At 42.0% G+C, this 18,780-nt stretch overlaps 1 protein-coding gene across 1 annotated transcript in view; it reads right to left on the reverse strand.

Annotated features, from left to right (window-relative positions):
• Window positions 1-18,780, reverse strand: part of SFMBT2 (Scm like with four mbt domains 2) — a 217,274-nt gene that overhangs the window by 50,167 nt on the left and 148,327 nt on the right. Inside the window, exons 10-11 of the mRNA XM_036276008.1 lie at window positions 12,373-12,455; window positions 5,673-5,799 (exon numbers count right to left, since the gene is read on the reverse strand). Of these exons, the coding sequence (XP_036131901.1) occupies window positions 5,673-5,799; window positions 12,373-12,455 (210 nt within the window). The remainder of the gene's footprint in view (window positions 1-5,672; window positions 5,800-12,372; window positions 12,456-18,780) is intronic.

Consider the following 18,780-nt stretch of genomic DNA (forward strand, 5'->3'; position numbering starts at 1 on the left):
TCGACCTTCTGCACGTCCCCCACCTGGATTCAGGCCAGAAACCTGGATATCTGCCCTGACCAGGAGTTGAACCAGCAACCTGTCCATGAATGGGATGACGCCCATGAACTGAGCCACACTGCCAGGGCCTTGTTGTGCTTTCTTGACTGATGCCAATGCAGAATGGACTATACCTCCCGTGTCTAGGTTCTATGGGTCCTAAAAATACCTCATCTCCCTATGAGATGCTGAAATCTTCCACCTAGCCTTGAGCTATTAAGTAAATTGCATTTTGCTTCCTTCACTTTCCCAAAAATCTGAGTTCTGGGTCTCAACAGGCCTGAGGGTTTACCTTTGACTCATTTGAGCGTCTAGAACAGTGCTGTTCAAAAGAACTTTCTGTGCGGGTGGCCATGTTCCGTATCTGTGCTATCCGAGACAGTGGCCACAAGCCCCACATGAGTACTGAGCACTTGACCGCAGAGAGCACCTGAGGAACTGAAACTGCAACCTAACTTTCCTTCATTTAAAATGAAATAGCCACGTGTAACTAGAAGCTACTCGTTGGACAGCACAGACCTAAAATCTGCTCATGTCGCCTGAGAATCTCTCCTCTGAGGGTTTGAACCTGGGGCCCACGAATTACAAGGAGGTCCATCCAAAAACTGTTTGGAGGGGCCACGAACCGTCTGAAAATGTATCAAACATCAAATACACATGCAAGTACATTTTTCTGAGTGTCCACAGCTTTCATTAGCATCTCAAAGGGGTCTGTCTCACCACACATGTAAAAACGATGTTCTGAGACCGGGGACCATGCTGGGATGCCAGCATCCCTCGGTTCTAACAAGATCACCTGGCCCGGAGTAGATGTCACTTTCCAGGAACCTGTATGGGAACAACCTGGGACCTCTATCAAAATAATTTTCCGTATCCACCCTGGCTTTGGTGCTCCTCCCTATGTCTGACATGGAATTAATTTTTGCCACAAGGGGCTCAGGCACAAAACTCCATTAACCACACTTAATCATTCATTTATTTATTCATTCATCACAGAGTTGAGAGTCTACAAAGTACAGAGGACAAGGATGGCAAGAAGCCGGTCAATTCAGGCTGCCGGACCCTAGACGGACAGTGGAGTGGAGGCAAGAGATGGGAGGGGCTGAGCTGAGAAAAGCCTGGTTGAGAGTCTCTGAGACACAGTTGGACTCTGCATCCCCCGACGGTTCTGCATAGCCGGTCACACCTCCACGCAGGCAGCTGACTAGAGGTCTGCCCTCCAGAAAAGCTGTCAAGCAATTTAGAGTCAGAAACACCAGGAGACAGCTGAAAACAGGGGCAAAAACGGGATTCTGTGAAATCCATGCTCCGAAAGTAGGAGGCCCGTACCTTGCTGACGTCAGTCCTAAGGACATAGTTGGAAGCCGGGTGAGGACACTGTTAGTTGTGGGTGGAGTGGGCGAGGACATGGCTCTGAAAGCCTGGCCTGGTCAGGGAAGTGTCCTGCAAGATGCTGGGCGGCGTTCTGACCTTCACTGACGCCTAAGACTAAAAACAAGTGGAGCAAAGGAAAGCCACAGAGGATCACCTGCCAAGGCCTATCTCCCCGCCGCCAAGAAGCTGAAAAAACAATCAGAGTAATAAAAAAAAAAAAACTAGCATTGCACAATTCCAAAGAGTATGCTTTTCTTTTCTTTTTGTTTTCAAGAGAGAGAGGAAGGGAGAGAGAAAGAGAAACATCGATGTGAGAGAGAAACATCGACTGGTTGCCTCCTGCATGCCCCCATGGGGATCAAGCCCACAACCCCGGCATGTGCCCCGACCAGGAATACAGTAGAAGAGGGAGCTCTCAGTCCACGGGATGACGCTCAATCCACTGAGCCACACCAGCTGGGCGAGTACGCATTTCTTAAATGGGGAAGAGGAGAGGGCAAATCCGTCCTTGAATTGTCACTGCATCCTGTCTAAATACCTGCTCTGAAATCCACGTGAAGCACACAGGCTTCAAGGGCCCTCCCACTGCTCACGGTGGCGGGCACCTGCAGACACCAGGGACCACATTCGAACCCAGCCCTGCGTGTTCTGTGCTTGTCAATGTGGAATTGAAGTTCACGAGGAAGGATGCGATTTCTGGACTCTCAAAAGCTTCTGTCCAAAGCTATCATCACATGGATTCACAGACTGGAGTTTATACACCGTTTTACAAACTGTAACTGAACGCACTGGGCAACAAACCCTCCAGACAGCCTTCTCGCCGGGAGCCCCTGTCGGTTCTCACCCACAACAGTGCTCCCGATTTCAAAGCCAGGTTTCGGTGCTCATGTTCTGGAGCTCTCTACAAAAATTACTGCGGTGGCAACAACCAGAAGAGCTAAATAACTTATGAAAATGAAGCCTGCTAGTCATCACAACTTTTATGACGCAAGAGGCCTTTCTGCCTCAGCTAAAAGGCTAAAATACTTCATATTCAGGAATGTGGAAATCATGTTAACAATAATGGGGACAAGGGAAACCAAGAAGGCCATGCAAAGAGGTGAACCCCTCAGCGCGTTAACATGCTGTGAGGGTGAACAGAGCACCCACACCCTGAGTCCCAGAAGAAGACCTGAAATGCATGTGCAGTGACTGGATTGTGAGAAAGCAACAACAAGCGTGTGAGCCAGTGTGTGCGGCTGCCCTGCGGGCGGCATTAAAACGGAAGGCAATTTACATTCTATTGTATAGGTAATGCTCATAATTGTGCACTGGGTCACCTGGAGCAGAGCATTATCATACAAGAAAGCATGACAATGTCCTTCCCAAAACACAGAGCCCATCATCATAAAGTGCCCTTGTCCACTGTCAGTGGCTTGTGAGTGCTTGCAATTCTCTCCAAATATGCACCTAAAATAATGTTACACTCATCTCAGGTATTTTATTCATTGCTTCTCTTCAATATCAGCTCCTTTATAGACACTTAAAGAACTATCTGACTTCAAGAGAAGTGAAATATTAAATAAAAATCACCATTTTAATGACCTACAAGTGGCCAATTAGCCATGTGTTAAAAATACTTCAAATCAATTGAATGCACAAATATAACTGATAAATTGTTATGAAGTACTTTATAAATTCAAAGTGTCAAGTAAATGGTCTATAATGAGAATCACCATCATCATGAAAGTACTCTAACAGCCACAAAGTGACCATATTGAATCTAATATTTTGTCCCCAGGACTGAGGAAAGAAAACACTATTACATAAAAATGAAATAATGAGAAATAAGTGCCAGCAAGCTTGCTGTTACATTAAATGATAAATGTTCAGTAAGAGCCAAAAATAAAACAAAACAAGACAAAATTTAAGACAGTGCAGGAAGATTAAGGGGAATTCTACTGTATTCAATGAGATGAATGAATAATTTCTGACCAATAATTTCAGGTAAATAATAGTCAACAGATTGTTTAAACTTTTTTCTTTAAATGTGTAATGTCTGGGGAAAATGGACAATGTATTTTCTTTTTTTTCTTTTGTTAATCTTCAGCCAAGGATTTTTTTCCATTGATTTTTAGAGAGAGTAGAAGGGAGGGAGGAAGGGAGAGAGAGAGAAACATGCATATGAGAGAGACATACTGATTGGTTGCCTCCTGCACATGCCCCAACCAGAGCTGGGGACAGAACCTACAACCAGATATGTGCCCTTGACCTCGAGCAGATACTCTAACCGCTGAGCAACGCCGGCCAGGACTGCACAACTTACTGTCTGATCTGCTTCCCAAAGCTAACTAACTGACTACAGAATGAAAGCACTCTGGAGAATAAGCAAAATAGTTGCCATAAACTGACTTATACTTTTTTGCTATAAATCCAGTAATTTATATCCAAAGAAAAACAGCAATAAGGAGAAGAGACTGTCAAAAATGTTAAACAGACTCTAAACATGACTCGTCATTGTGTTAAGAACTGGGAAGCTGTGGGGTCTAGTGAATTAAACAAAGAAGATGCCGAGAGCAAGGAAATGGAACCCCAGGCACATCCCGATGCCTGAGCTGGTTTCTCCACCTATAAAAATCAGGATGCTCTCACTGCTGTGTGCATTGGGCGGTTAGCAGCTGTGCAGCACTCTGGGAGGACAAACTGCTAAACCAATTATGACTGCCGAAGAATTTGAACCAAAACGTGCTTAATAATGATGGTGACACATGGGCTCTGAACTTGACCATTTTTGTTTCCAAATTAATAATGCAAACAAGACTCCAATCTTGTAATATGGCCTAGCATAGCACTAGGTAACATGTTCAACGAAGAGATTTAAAATCACCCAAGAGTTCCTGTGTTTCCAAGAGCAGTCGACTCAACTTTACAGAGAGCAATGAAAACAAGGTCACGTTCTTTCCTGTAGCTGCAGAAATACCACTGTGACGCCTGTGTCTACGTTTTGGCTAACTCCAACCAGAGGCCATTCTACTTGAAAATCCACTTGAGCAATCAACTTTTTGAGAATTTCCTCTTATTTCAAAGTGGAAATCTTAAAACATTCCATGGTTATGTTTTAAACTACTTTCTGGGAATTAATAACACCTATGACGTTCGGCTAAAATCACTGCCCTCTACCCTTCCCAGTCTCCTGAACTATAACACCAGAGAGATGGTGGGCCTACCTAAAAATTTTCAGTGCTGTTTAGACTTGCTTACTGATGAAATAAGAATAAAAATATTAGCAGCAATTCTATAACCCTCTAACCTTTTTAGTTTAATAGTAGTATGAGCACGTTAAAAGATTTTAAATACAGACCAGGAGAGCTATATAATTTTATTATTCATATCTAGTCTTACTGTTTTTTCCATATAAACTTGAAATAACTATTGAGTGCTATGAAATTGAAAAACAAACAAAAAATACCCAAAGTATTTTAAATCACAGAAAGATGGAAAAATCTTGGAGATCAAATTCATTTCAATGCTTTCTCATTGAACATATAACATCTAGAAAATATTGTTTTCTATTTAAATCCAAAATCGGATCAAGGTGCTGCTCACAAAGTATATTGTTCTGTGAATGATCTGTATAACTGTAAATAAAATGTAGCTAGAAAGAACGGTTTAAACACCATTAAACAAACAATCCTAAATCCTGTTTATTATACAGGGGTGGGCAAAAGCAGATTTACAGTTGTAAGTATGCAAAACATATATTCTTGTATTATTTATTAATTATTGTATTATTTATTTGCATTATAACTATAAACCTACTTTTGCCCACCCCTGTATATTTGGGGAGAAAATCATCTCTAGTTACTGTTTTAAGGAAAAATGAAACATCTGTGAAAGAAATCAAAGTAAAGGGTATCATTCACATTAAAATATACAATTCTATCCTCATAATAACCAAGACTTCAAATACCAGTTTTAGTGACTCATATTAATTTAATTGTGACATTAGCTTTTATAATCATAGATGTAAAAAACCACTGTGTTCCAAACATAATTATCACTCCAGCATCTCATTTTATGAAATTATTAAATTAAAATGAGAGCCTCTGTACGAATTTGTATTTGATTAGTTTCACTTATTTGAGAACACTGAATAATTTAAGATATGTTTAAATAAAAGGAACACAAAAAGGCATTTCTGAGAAGTGCTGGAGTCTTCCGCACTCTGCCAATTCTGGAGGGATCCTGAATTCTCCAGAATGATCACAAAGCAGGCGTACCTTCCAGGTGAAGCCACAGCAACCTCCCCTTCACCCTCACGACGGAGGCCACACAGAGTTCTCCTGGATTCCTGGGGTTCACGGCTTCAAGCTTCATGTTCTTTGTGAAACCCCGGCTGAAGGATGTCTGCAAGACAGAACTGACACTGAGCCAGTGGACACCACAGCTGATGAAGCAGCCGTGCACACGCACGCACACACACACATACACGCACGCACACACACATACACGCACGCACACACATGCACAGACAGACCTTATTTATAAGACCAACAGACTGTTCACATATCTGTCTTTCCTGCCACTTATGAGGAAAGAACCATGCCTTCCAGAAATTAGAACTCTGCTTGGCACACAGCAGGTGCCTAATAACATGTGCAGAATGAGTGAGAGAATGAATACATTACCTCTTTCCCCTCCCTTATGCATCCTTACTCCTGCAGCATCAATGGGATACAAATAATTTTTTTCTACCTCCCTATATTCCTCACCAACATCAGACTTAGGCACATTTGAGGGTGTTAAAGGAGAGAGATTGAGTCCCTCTCCTGAGATCATCTTCCTTCAGCCTAAAGAGTGTCCTTCAGCATGTCTTCCAGTGCAGGTGTGCTGGTGATGAACTCCCCGAGTTTTCCTTTACCTGAAATTACCTTTATTTTGCTTTTCTGCTTTTTGCTCATTTTTATTTACTTTTTAAATTCACATTTTTAAAATTTACATATAGGAAATTTTACTCTGTTTTGTCACTGTTCTACGAGGCTGTTGGATGAATGCATGCAGTCATATGGCCACAGCCACAGTCAAGATAGAGGACAGTCCCTTCACCTCCAGAACCCCTGTAGCTGCCTTTCGGAAACCAGTTCCCCCCAGCTCCCAATTCCTGGACCACTGATATGTTTTCTGTTCCATAATTCTGCCTTTTCCATAATGTCCTATAAACGAAATTATATACTATGTAGCCTTTGAGTCTGGCTTCTTTCACTAAGCAAATGCATTTGAGTACCATTCACACTATTACACGAGTCAGTAGTTTATTGTCTTACTGCTGAGTAGTTTATGTAGATACACCACAGTTTGTCCATCCATTTACCAGTTGAAAGACATTTGAGTTGTTTACAATTTTTGATGATTGTGAATAAAGCCATTATAAACATTTAAGCACAACTTTTTCTGTGAACATAAATATATTAGTCAGCTCTGGCTGCCATAACAAAATACCACAGGTCAGGTGGCTTCAACAACAGAAATTTACTGTCTCAGAGCTCTGGAGGCTGGGAGTCTGAGATCAGGGGTCAGCAGCGTTGGTCTCCGGAGGCCGGTCTCCTCGGCTGGTTAAGGCCATCTTCTCCCCGTGTCTTCACAGGTTCTCTCCTCCATGCTTGTGGTGTGTGCTTCAGTCTCCTCTGCTTATAAGGACACCAGTCCTAGTAGATTAGGGTCCACCCATGTGACCTCATTTTACCTTAATTATCTCTTTAAAGACTCCAACTCCAAATACAGTCACATTCTGAGGTCCTGGGAGTTAGAACTTTAAAGTATAAATTTTGCAGGGACATAATTCAGCCTGTAACACTGTTTTCATTTCTCTAGACACAGGATTGCTGGACCATATGGTAAATGTATATTTCTAAAAAACTGCTAAATAATTTTCCAGTATATCATCTTGCATTCCCATCAGCAATATATAGTCCCAGTCGCTAAACATTCTCACCAATTGACATGGCCATTTTTTCAAATTTTAGCCATTCTAATAGGTAAGTTTAGTGGCATCTCACTGTGGTGTTAACTTGCATTTTCCCTGTGACTAATGATCATGAGCAGTTTTCCATGTTTGTCAGTAGTATATCTCCTTTGGTGAAGTGTCTGTTTTTACCTTCATTCTTGAAGTACATTTTTACTGCATGCAGAATTACAGTCTTTTTCTTTTAGTACTCTAAAAAAGTTGGTTCACTGTTTTTTTATTTCTGTTGTTTCTGATGAGAAGTTTGTTACTCAAACTATTATTCCTCTATTTGAAATGTATAATTTTTCTCTGGATGTCTTCAAGATTTTTCTCTCTCTGTTTGGTTATCAGCAATTTAACTATGTTGGGTTTCATTGTATGTATGCTACTTGGGGTTCACTGACATTCCTGAGCCTGTAAATTTAGATCTTTTAGCTACTTTGGTTAATTTGGGACCATTATTTCATAATATATGTTTTCCTTCCAAACAATCTGTGCCCTCTTCTTCTGGGTCTCTAGTTACATGTGAGATTGTCCCTCAGACTCTCGAGATTCTCTTCATCTTGCTCCAAAACCGCTGCCAATCTTTTTTTTTATTATTCCTCACCCAAGAATATTTTTCCATTTATCATTAGATAGAGTGTGAGAGATGAGGAGAGACAGAGAAACAGAGAGAAACAACGATGTGATAGAGCTACATCAAATGGCTGCCTCCCACATGACCCGACCAGGGCCAGGGATGAACCGCAACCAAGGTTTGTGCCCTTGATTGGAACTGAACCCGCGACTCACTGGTCTGTGGGCCAATGCTCTAACCACTGAGAAAAACTGGCCAGGGGCAGTCTTTTTTTTTTTAATTCTGTTCTTTTTTTTTTTTTTTTTTTTTTTATCCTCACCCGAGGACATTTTTCCATTTTTTGTTCAGGTAGAGTGGGAGAGAGAGGAAGAGAGAGAGAGAGAAACATCAATGTGAAAGGAACACATCGAGTGGCTGCCACCCGCACAACCGACCAGGGCCGGGGACAAACCGCAACCGAGGTACACGCCCTTAGCGGGAACCGAACCCGGGTCTCTCAGGACCGCAGGCCGACGCTCTAACCGCTGAGCCAAACCGGCCAGGGCTAATTCTGTTCTTTTTATAGAATGATTTCTATCTTCAAATTTATAAACTCTTTCCTCGCTCATCTCTAGTCTGCTATTAAGCCCTTGCAATGAATTTGCTTATTTCAGATACTGTGTGTCAGTTTTAGAATTTCTCTTTTTTATACTTCTGCTTCTGTCCCGGCACTTCTTTCTCTCTTCGGTCATTAGGAGAATACTTTCCTTCACATCGGCGTTTCTAAAACTTGAGAGTATATCAGAATCACTTGGAAAGCCTTTTAAAAGCATAGACTGCTAGGTCTCATTCCAAAGTTTGTGATTCCGTGTTTTTGAGGTGAGGCCATTTCTAACGAGTCCCCAGGTGATGCTGAAGGAGATGGCCTTACGACCACTTTGGGAACTGGTGCCTTCCGTTGCTGAGCTCAGTGTAACAGGGGCTTAAAAATACTTGTCTGCTACCAACATCTGAGTCGTACTGGGTTTGGTCTCTGCTGGCTATCTCTTCCACTGAGAATGGGTCGGATTTTTGCATTTCTTTATATGGTGAGCAACTCTGGATTGGAATCTAGATGTCTTCAATGGTATGTCATAGAAACTCCAGATTGTGTTACAGTGCTCCTAAGAATGTTGATTTTTCTGTTTTAGCAAGCAGTTAACTTGGTTGGACTCAAACTATATACCCTTGTCTCTTGAGAAGCAGCTCAAATCTTAGTTCAGTTCTTTCATCCTTAGCTACTAGGCTGCTTGGAGTTGTCCCAACAAATACATAGTTCAGGGACTTATACACAGAATTTGTGGTTCTTTCTCCTGGCTCTCCCCTGGCTCTGACTTCTCTCCCTTTCCAGAAGCTGTGGTTGCCCAAACTCTATCACTGTGTTCATAAGGTCAGAAAGATTATAAATTTACATCACTGTTTGAGTCGTCTTATATGTTCTCAACTGTGGCTGACCTCAGGCCACTCATCTGAAAATTTTAGGATGATCACCCATAGTCTCCCATTCTTCTAAACACCTGCTCCCCCCAGAATCTGCCTGCTTTTGTTCATTCTCCATATCCTTCAGCAGCTGTTTTTATTCTGCCAGTGTTTGGTTGCTACCTTTGGGAGGATCAATTCAGTATGAGCTTAGCCATTGTTAGAAGCAAAACGCCCTTCTGAATCAATACAATATAAAATTTTCCAAAATTACCCACTTCTATAAATTTTAACTGGACATTACAATACTACATAAATATATCTATTTTCAAATATATAAACAGAGATAAACAAGTTTCGATAAGTAACAGATTACATCTCTTTGTTACTCATGGCAGGAAACCAAAGTAACTCACATTTACATGTCTTTTTCTATGTGTTAAATTGAAACAAAAGTCTATCTTTATGTAAATAGAACAAAATTATCCAATATGTGTTAAGAGACCAATTTGCCTCTTTCCTTTATGTTTCCTTGGAAATAGTGATCAAAGCTACTCTAGGTGGGCTATTTCCCTGCAAGTCATCCTCACGCAGCCACCCATATTATATATTGAGCTGCTTTGTGATAATAAAACTCGATAGGCTGCCTGAAAAGTCTCTAAGTGAGGGAAAATGCATTTTATCTTACTTCATAAGGGAAAGCTACAACCACGTAACCTACTTTAGTTTCAACTCACTGCTCGAGGGTAAGTTATAAAGGATCAATGGCAAAACTGTTACCTGTGACTGTATTTTACTAAGCATTTGGCTGTGTCAATCCATTTCAGAACTGCCTGTGATTGTTAAACATCCTCAGGGAAATGTCGTCCACGCATCCATTTCCAAACTACCTCTCCTCTGGTATACTCAAGATGTGTGATTAAAAAATGAACTCATAATAAGCATTCCATTAAAGAGCACTGTAACAAGCTAATAAAATTCAACAAAGGACCAGTAATGGAATGCATACGTCAACAGGCAGATAACAATCCTGTTGATTAAATAAACGAGGAGCCAGAAACAAAGGGGGCGCGCATTTGTAACGAGTGCATCCCTAATGAACACGACAGCATATTTCCTAGAACAGACTCAATCTGGGTAGCTACATCCTAAACGCTCGGAGGCCACCGGGGATGTGGCTGCTTGCTCCACTCTTAAAAAATGCATTTGGACAATAGCTGGCGGAATGGGAGCCGAGGACAGCTAAAAGGAAGCCTCGGCGGAACTATGTTGTCACAGAAGAAAGAACTCCTAAAATACAGAACTAGGGGAGATGTGAGGATTTTCCTCCCAACGCTAAAGAATCAGAGAAGGATTTTTCTTCTTGTCAGGTAGAAAGCTCAAAAGTACAGGAGTTTGGGGATGTGCCGAAGGATTTCCATGATCCTAAATAAAAGGCCAGAAGGTCAGTAGATTTTGTCACAAGTGACGACAACCTGGTAAAAAATGTAATAAGGCTGCACTGGACTTCATGGGCCTTGGGGGCTAACCGGCTGGGGTCCTCACGGTGGCATGACGACACAGCCGTCCCTTCACACTGCCTGAACACTCTCCGTGCGGTGCGCTCAAAGCTACAGAACTCGCTTTGTGCAAAGGCAATGCCGTCCAGGCAGAGTTCACGTAATCATCGGCAGAGCTTTGGTTTCCACTCTGCCACTGATTTGTTTCTGTATTTAGGAGTACAAGTTGACCCGGTAATCAACCTAATTAATTCTCCGAAATCCTTTTTTGACTGATGCTCAGTATTGAGTTTCTCTCTATTAAGTCAACCCTTTCCTCCTCTCAGTTCTCGTTTTCTGTTACCCTGCAGAACAAAGTATAGGTGGAGTCACAATGAGTCAGCAGCAGTAGGTGCTCATGTCTAGAAAACAAATCTTTAATTTGGGAGCACTCTGCACTGTGGACTGCAGTCCCCAGGACTATGTCTTCTTCCTCAGTATGAGGAAGTAACTTCCATCACTAATGCGTGTTCCACACACTAGACTCTACATTTATGCCTCACTTTTAAATCAGAGATAATAATCTACAGCCCTTTTCATAGTTCCTAGGGTTGATAAAGTTTAAATGAATAATTTATAAACTACTTAATACAACCAACTCCTATAACTAAGCAAGTACACATATGTATGAACATACACACACACACACACACACACACACACACACAGAGGCACTGCTATTTTATTTGTCACAAAAATCCTATTACTGTGCCAAAAAGTTCTATTTGAACAAGGCTGGGACTTAAAGTAAGCAAAGTACAAAATTGTTGGACTAGCATCCTACTAAAATAATCCAAGACAAAAAATGTAAGATCAAACGTTAATATTCTTCAGGTACAGAGAATCTCCTATTGATGGGCTTATTAATATCACACTCCATAGCAGTGCTATTGGTGGCCCAGGTGGCTGGCTGTCCACCCAAGCTTGTCCTCCTTTCTCTACAGTAGCGGAACATGCCTGGGAACATATCCCAGCCTTGCTGACTGACTGGTTCTCACCAATGGAAAGTGCACAGAGTAGCATGTGTCCATACCAGCTACAGTCTGACAACTGGGGCTGTCTTCTGCCGGATTGCTCTCCCTATCTGTTCACCAGACTCAGGGGATGAAACCAAAACATATCTAGCCCAAGGTTCACTACAAGGAGAACCACCTGGTAATCAGGAACATCCTGGACCCTTCCCTCAATGAGAAATAAATGCATAGCATGTTCGAGCTATTATACATTCAGTAATCAATTTGTTACTACAGCCCAGAATTACTCTAATGTACAAGCTGGAAGGAGGACTTTTCAAAACGTATGGAATGTTAGGATCCCGTGGATCACAGCAGCACTCTAATCATGCTCAATGAACAGAAAACAATTGATAACGATTTACAGTGAGCAACATCTATGATAGAAGTAACAAGAAACAAGCATCTTACATTTTTGAAGCAGAAAGGAGGTGCTTCTTCAGTTCCGTGCTGCTTGTGATAATCTGCCCAGTCAAAGTCCTGGCCAGAGTAACCTGTGCAGGACAAAACACCGACATAACCGCGTTAACCGAGCTACACCTCAAACCAACAGCTTCATGGTGTCACTAATGAATAGAAAGGGTGCAAGGATAGGCCCCCAAAAGGTGAAGCCCTTTCTTAAGCCTGACAGCATACTGGATTTTATGAGGGTTGAATAAAATACTTTGAAAAATGTGAAGTACTACATACAGGTAAGGTACCGTTATTATCATAACACGGTGGAATTTACCCACATCAGTTCATGATGGTGGGTAGACCTGCTTTGGGGAAGAATATATGATACTGAGGGAGAGGTTAGAGAAACAACTATTCATATATACTAAATTTAATTAAATACAAATCTTACCAAAATGATTTTTTTTCCTTCATGTATTCATTTCATTTTGAGGGGAAGGGTGCAATTATAAAATATAAATCCATCATAATCACCATGACAAGACATGGGAGAAGGTGAGAGAAGAAAACAGTTCTAAATCATAAAATAAGAACGGCATTGGGTGTATGGCTTAACCTAGATAAGAAAATACATCTTAATATGAGTATTTACAGTTCCTGTGAGAAAAGGGTGGTGATGGAAATAAAAATACAGTAGCAATTAGGATTCACGGAAACTGCACCAAGTGACTCTTCGTGTAGTGTTCTCTCTTTGCTGGTTTAAGTATATGCAAAATACACGTCAGTATATTTTTGATGCAAAAGAAATTGGGGAAATTTCTTTTCCCCCCATATGGTCATAAATGTATACCTGCAAAGTCACTTAACATACAGATTTCAGTTACCAAATCCCACAGGTGCAGCGGGACTCTGTAAATTCTTTACTAATGAAACTCAAGATACCAGTTGCCTCCTGCCACCATCTGTTCTCACAAGTACAAAATAATATTGTTCTCATTAAGGAAGCTCAATGTACCCAACTTTTCTGAAGATAGGGGGGATTAACCAAGAAGGAAGGCACCCTCCTCTGGCCCGGGGCTGCCCTGACCTCCCCATGCTCTGCTGCCCATCAGTGGCAGAGGTCACCCCTTCCTCGTAAGATATCCCTCTTGTTGTACAAAGACCAACCACTCCTCATTGCTTCCCAACAAGGAGATAAGAAGTCTCAGAGTTTTGAGATGCTATGTACTCTTTCCAGCTGGTTCTGACGAGGCCCTGCATGTTTGCCAGCTGCCCTTCCCCCCACGGCTCTCTGCAGAGCTGACCCTCCAGCCAGAGGCTCTCACATCACAGCTTTCCGGAAGGGACCGAACCAACTTTCTCTGAATATTCACACGCAAAACAAAGCATGCCTTAGACAAGGTGATGCAATTTTCTGTGCCTTTACTATAATCTGCCCCTTCAAGAGGCGCAGTCTGTCTGGAACTGTTTGGACCAAGCATTCACATTAATGTATAATAAGAATGGGAGAATTCGCCAAAAGACACCTCAAACTGGTGAGAAGTTCCCTAACAGTACCGAACCCGAGGAAAAACTGGTTTTAGGTCCAGTTCTTCTAGGAACTAGATGGACCAAGGTAAAAGTAAGTAAATGAAACCTTCCATGCAATTCACAAATTACTGACTAATTCACAAAATAAAGAGGAGATCTTGAACGTCTCCCTTAGAGGCTGCATTCCATGATTCCCAGCCACCAGCCCTGGTAGTTGACTGCTGCCGCCTTCCCTCCGTGGTTAATGTCCTTTTCTTCTGGGAGAAAAGCATGACAAGGTTGACAAACGGAGGTCACGTGACAAGACGTTCCCTACACAAGCTCACAACGGAAAAGCTGAAGGCAAAATGCCCCCCTGCAACAGGCGGCCCTTATTTGTTTTGGGGTGTGGCCAATTGACTCTGTGAAAGTCAAGATCACCTCTGTCCATACCTCTTCCTTAGACCTCTGCTACTTCCTCAGGTCATTCAGTGAGGGGGAAATCTCATCAGGATCAAAGAGACAGGAAAATAATCAGAAAAGAAGGTATAGAAATGAAGAGTAAACTATGTTCTGAGATAACAGGAAATTGAGGTGTTATTTATGGTCAATATCTGTTCAGATAAAACTTTGGAACTTAGAAGTCACCTTGATTTCTACAGACATTTATCGGGGTTTTCTATAATCATGCCCATCATCACCAACCTGCAGTGGCCCAGCCCACTCCATAAAATGCCATGCTCCGTGGTTTCGTGGGCAAACATTCAATCCTCCACATTCAGTCTTCACGGCTCTATGGGGAGCCATTTTTAATCCAATAAACTCAAGAGATAACCAAGCCTTGCTGAGTCCGTGATCAACAACGAATTATTCTGCACCTAAGTTTCCCTGAACATTTGAATAGCCAAGACTTCTCCTCCTCCTCCGTCTCTGAGGGACTTTTATTCGCTCCGTCGCTTAGAGTTCTTTTCCTTCAGGTTGATAATGAGCTCTCTTTGTAAGGCAGTTTTGTGACAGCTCAGAAAATAACTGCTACATAAAAACAAATTGCTGTGGCTTGTGTAATAGAGACAACAGGGGTCAATTATACTCATTAATCAACAAAGACAGAACAAGAAGTACTAAGGCTTAACGGCAGCCGGGAAAACACGTTTTAAACCTGCGAGAGAGGGAAATAGCAGAGGGGAAAGGAAAGTGAAGGGAAATCAAAACCCCTTGGGCTATTAAAATTGGCAGCAAGCTGCCATAAGAGGCTGTTGAACCACAACCACTGGAGTCATTTCAGCTTTTATTAGTGTTTATTCTGAATGAAGTTCTAACCGTTACAGGTCCAAAAGGGAACAGGTCAATGACCCATTTCTATATGACACACATTAAGCGACGTAAAACAGCTCTACTTGCAAACATTACCATTGGCCATGCAAGTAGACAATTCTCTCAGAAAACAGCATGGCAGTAAAAATGTTCATGGACTTTGACACAATTTCATTTCTAGCAATTTATGCCATGAAAGCAACCCTCAAAAACAAAAAAGTGTTATACATTAAGATACAATGGCACTATTATTGATAACACTGGAGAACTTTGCATCCTAATATAGGAAATGATATGAAACTTATTCAAACCCATGGGAAGTCATGCAGACATGAAACTGTACACAGTTTGTTTTTTTAAAAGTCATGGAAAATGATTGCTATGGTTTTAGGTGAAAAGATTGGTATAAGCATATTCAGAATTATCTAATTTATATTAAAATATGACAAGAAAAAGACCAAAGGCAATGTAACAAAGACTTAACAGTAAATAGCAAATTCATTATTGGGGTGGTGGGACTATTGGATACTTTTTTTCTTCTACCTCTTTGCATTTTCCAAACTTTACTAATGATCATGAGTTATTTCAATAATAAAAGCTATCTGAAAGCGTAGCATCTTTGCCCTACTTTAAAAGGTAATCAGGGCACCAGTTCACCCATGCAGACAGCCGTCCTGTCACTTCTGGTGTGCTACTAGACTCCTCGTGGGACCCAGTTCCCACAGGAAGGCAGGTCTCCTCAGCACCAGCAAGTGAGTCAGGACAACCCTGAGATAGTCGTGATGGTTAGGCCTCCTGCCAGAGACTTGGGATGGAGAGGAGGCGAGGGTTACAGAAAATATTTCCCTCTAATAAAAGAGACCACAGGTGTATGAGCTGCTCTTCTATGTTGAGTGGATATGAAAAACAAAATTGCACAGTCTTAATATTAATTTTAAAAAAAAAACAGCCAAAGAATATCATGTTTGCCATCTCCCTGACTGGCAAAATGAAAAGCAAGAATATGAATCCACCACTGTAATGACTACTGGGAAGCAGATACTTGTATGCATTCCTGGTTGGTATCATCGTGAAAAACCACTGCAGATGCCGATTTGGCAAGGTATCAAAATGTTGAAGGGGTGTCTACTTCTCCAGCCGAGCCATTTGTTCACTTACACATGCGCTCGCTTAGCAGTACTAGTAGGTGCACGCTCTGCGCCGAGCAGGGTTCCAGCGCCAGGGAGACGGAAGTGAACAAAACCGACCAACACCCGTACTTCGCAGAGCTTACATTTCAGAGAGAGGAGACAGAGAGTGCACAAACATAAACAACAGAGGATCACAGTGCTGTGGAGAGCAAGTGGACAAGAGGCACGGGGGGCTTCCTCAAGGAAGGCTGAGGGAGAGCTGGGAGGGAGAGGAGCTGTGGAGGGAACCGTGTGCTGGCTGCGGGGAGGCCGTGCCAGGCGGAGGGACCAGCAACCGCAACCGCAACGTTCTGGCAAAAGAGTGCAAGTTATAAAAAGATAATATAATTAAATGTCAATTTCCCTAAATTAACCTATTAATCCAAGGCAATGCTAATTAAAATCCAATGGGGTTCTTTTTTAGAGCCATACACACTGATTGTAAAATTCATACACAAAAATAACCAAGACAATTTGAGAAAGGAAGAAAAAGTGGATGGCAACTTGCCATTGGTATTAAGTAGGGAAGCCAAACAGACCACCTCAAAATGCGACACTGGAGTCAGGACCCAGGAAGGGGAAGCATGTGCCGAGCAGAGGGCACAGGGAGCACCGCTGTCCTATGGAGGGGACGTGTGCCATGATCCAGGAGGGGCAAGGACACCGGTGTGACGGAGTTGACTGGGGAGTGTCTTAGGGGATGGGGCCAGCCAGGGAACTGGTGGGCTGTTGTCATAACTGGGACTTTGTCACGGAGTGAGGTCTGAGCAGACAGAAGAGGGACCAGTGTGATTTACATTTTAATAAGACTGGCCTGACAGTTGGGTTGAGAATGAACTGCAAGAACCCGGTGAGATCAAGGAGACCTGGACCAGGCGGTGGTGAGGAGGCATGAGTGGGCCCTGCAGATGCGACAGGATTCCCGATGCGTTAGACACGGGGCGTCAGAAAGAGGGAGTCGAGGATGACTCCGTCTTCAATTATATCTATAATGCTTTATTTCGGTTTTTAAAAATCTGAATCAAATATGGCAAAATGTTACAGCTGTTCAATCATGGTGGCAAGGCCCATGAGACAAGTGTGAGTTTATTTTCTGTCCTCTTCACTACATAGGAAATAAAGAAACTAAAAATGGACTGAGTTCACCAGTGTCTAGGAAAAGAGCATACCAATTTGGGTTCGCTACTTTGTACCTTAATAATAATTAAAATGCACCCTTACTTCCTAAATTGTGTTTACAGTTCACGCACCTATTAAGATGGCAGCTAGTAGAGACGAAGTGCTACAGTAAACCACTGACTTCAGCCTTCACTCAGACGGTTTACAACCTAAATTCAAGGCGAAACATTTTCTACGAAGATCCCTGAGTGGGATGTTTTCTCCACTAATTCTATGGCTAATCTTTGATGTTAAATGTCGTGGAGGCTAGTGAAATGATTTTAAAATAGCAAGTCATGGTAGATACCCTATACACATTTTTGCTTGGTGGATTTATTTACTTGTTTGATCACTTTTAGTGCCTATAATATTGAATTGTTGTTTACTGGGTTTAAACTAATGGGGTGAAACCTCCAAGGCTCTGTCCTTGGCTTACCAGGGAAGCATTTGCTCTCACAGAGCAGCACTGGACAAGTGGTACCTACTCTTAGACCGCTTGTCTCCAAAGCCTGAAGGACAGACTTTAAAAAAAAAAAAAATAGGAATAACGTTAAAACATTGTAAGTAAGGAACTATTACTTCTGCACATCTCCTAGACCACCAGATGTCTTTTCTTTTTTTTTTAATCCATACCTAAGGATATGTTCACTGATTTCAGAGAGTGGGGGGAGAGATGTAAGAGAGAAACATTGATTTGTTGCCTCCCATACATATGCACCCCAAGTGAGGATCAAACCCACAACCTAGGGATGGGCCCTGACTAGGAATTAGACCCGCAACCTTCTGGTATACAGAATGACGCTCCAACCAACTGAGCCACATGGCCAGGGCCCACTAGATGTCTTTTATTTTATCATCAGCTTCTTCCCGCTGACTGGGGAATAAATGGAGGGGGGGGGGGGGTATCCTTTTGCTACTGGGCAACTCGTAACTGTAAGCAGTGTTTACGGTTCTAACAGAAATCTAAACAATGTTCTACACCCGTGGGAAGCATACACACAAAAAAACATCTAAACACTTCTCAGCATGCAGAATAAATCCAACATACTCTCTTTATAAAGCTCAGAATTTAAGTTAAAAATAACAAACATTTTAAAGACAGCGTATAAACAGTGTAAGTAAGGATAAAGTACATTCATACGTTAATAAAGCAAAGAGCAGCATGATTCCCAGCCCTGATGTGACACATGAGACATCTTAATAAATTACCTCAAAAGAAAACCATCAAATCACCATTAGGGAAATCACCACCACCTCCTCTGAACTGTAAGTC

The sequence above is a fragment of the Molossus molossus genome, unplaced genomic scaffold, assembly GCF_014108415.1.
Source record: "Molossus molossus isolate mMolMol1 unplaced genomic scaffold, mMolMol1.p scaffold_m16_p_1, whole genome shotgun sequence".
Classification (NCBI taxonomy): Eukaryota; Metazoa; Chordata; class Mammalia; order Chiroptera; family Molossidae; genus Molossus; species Molossus molossus.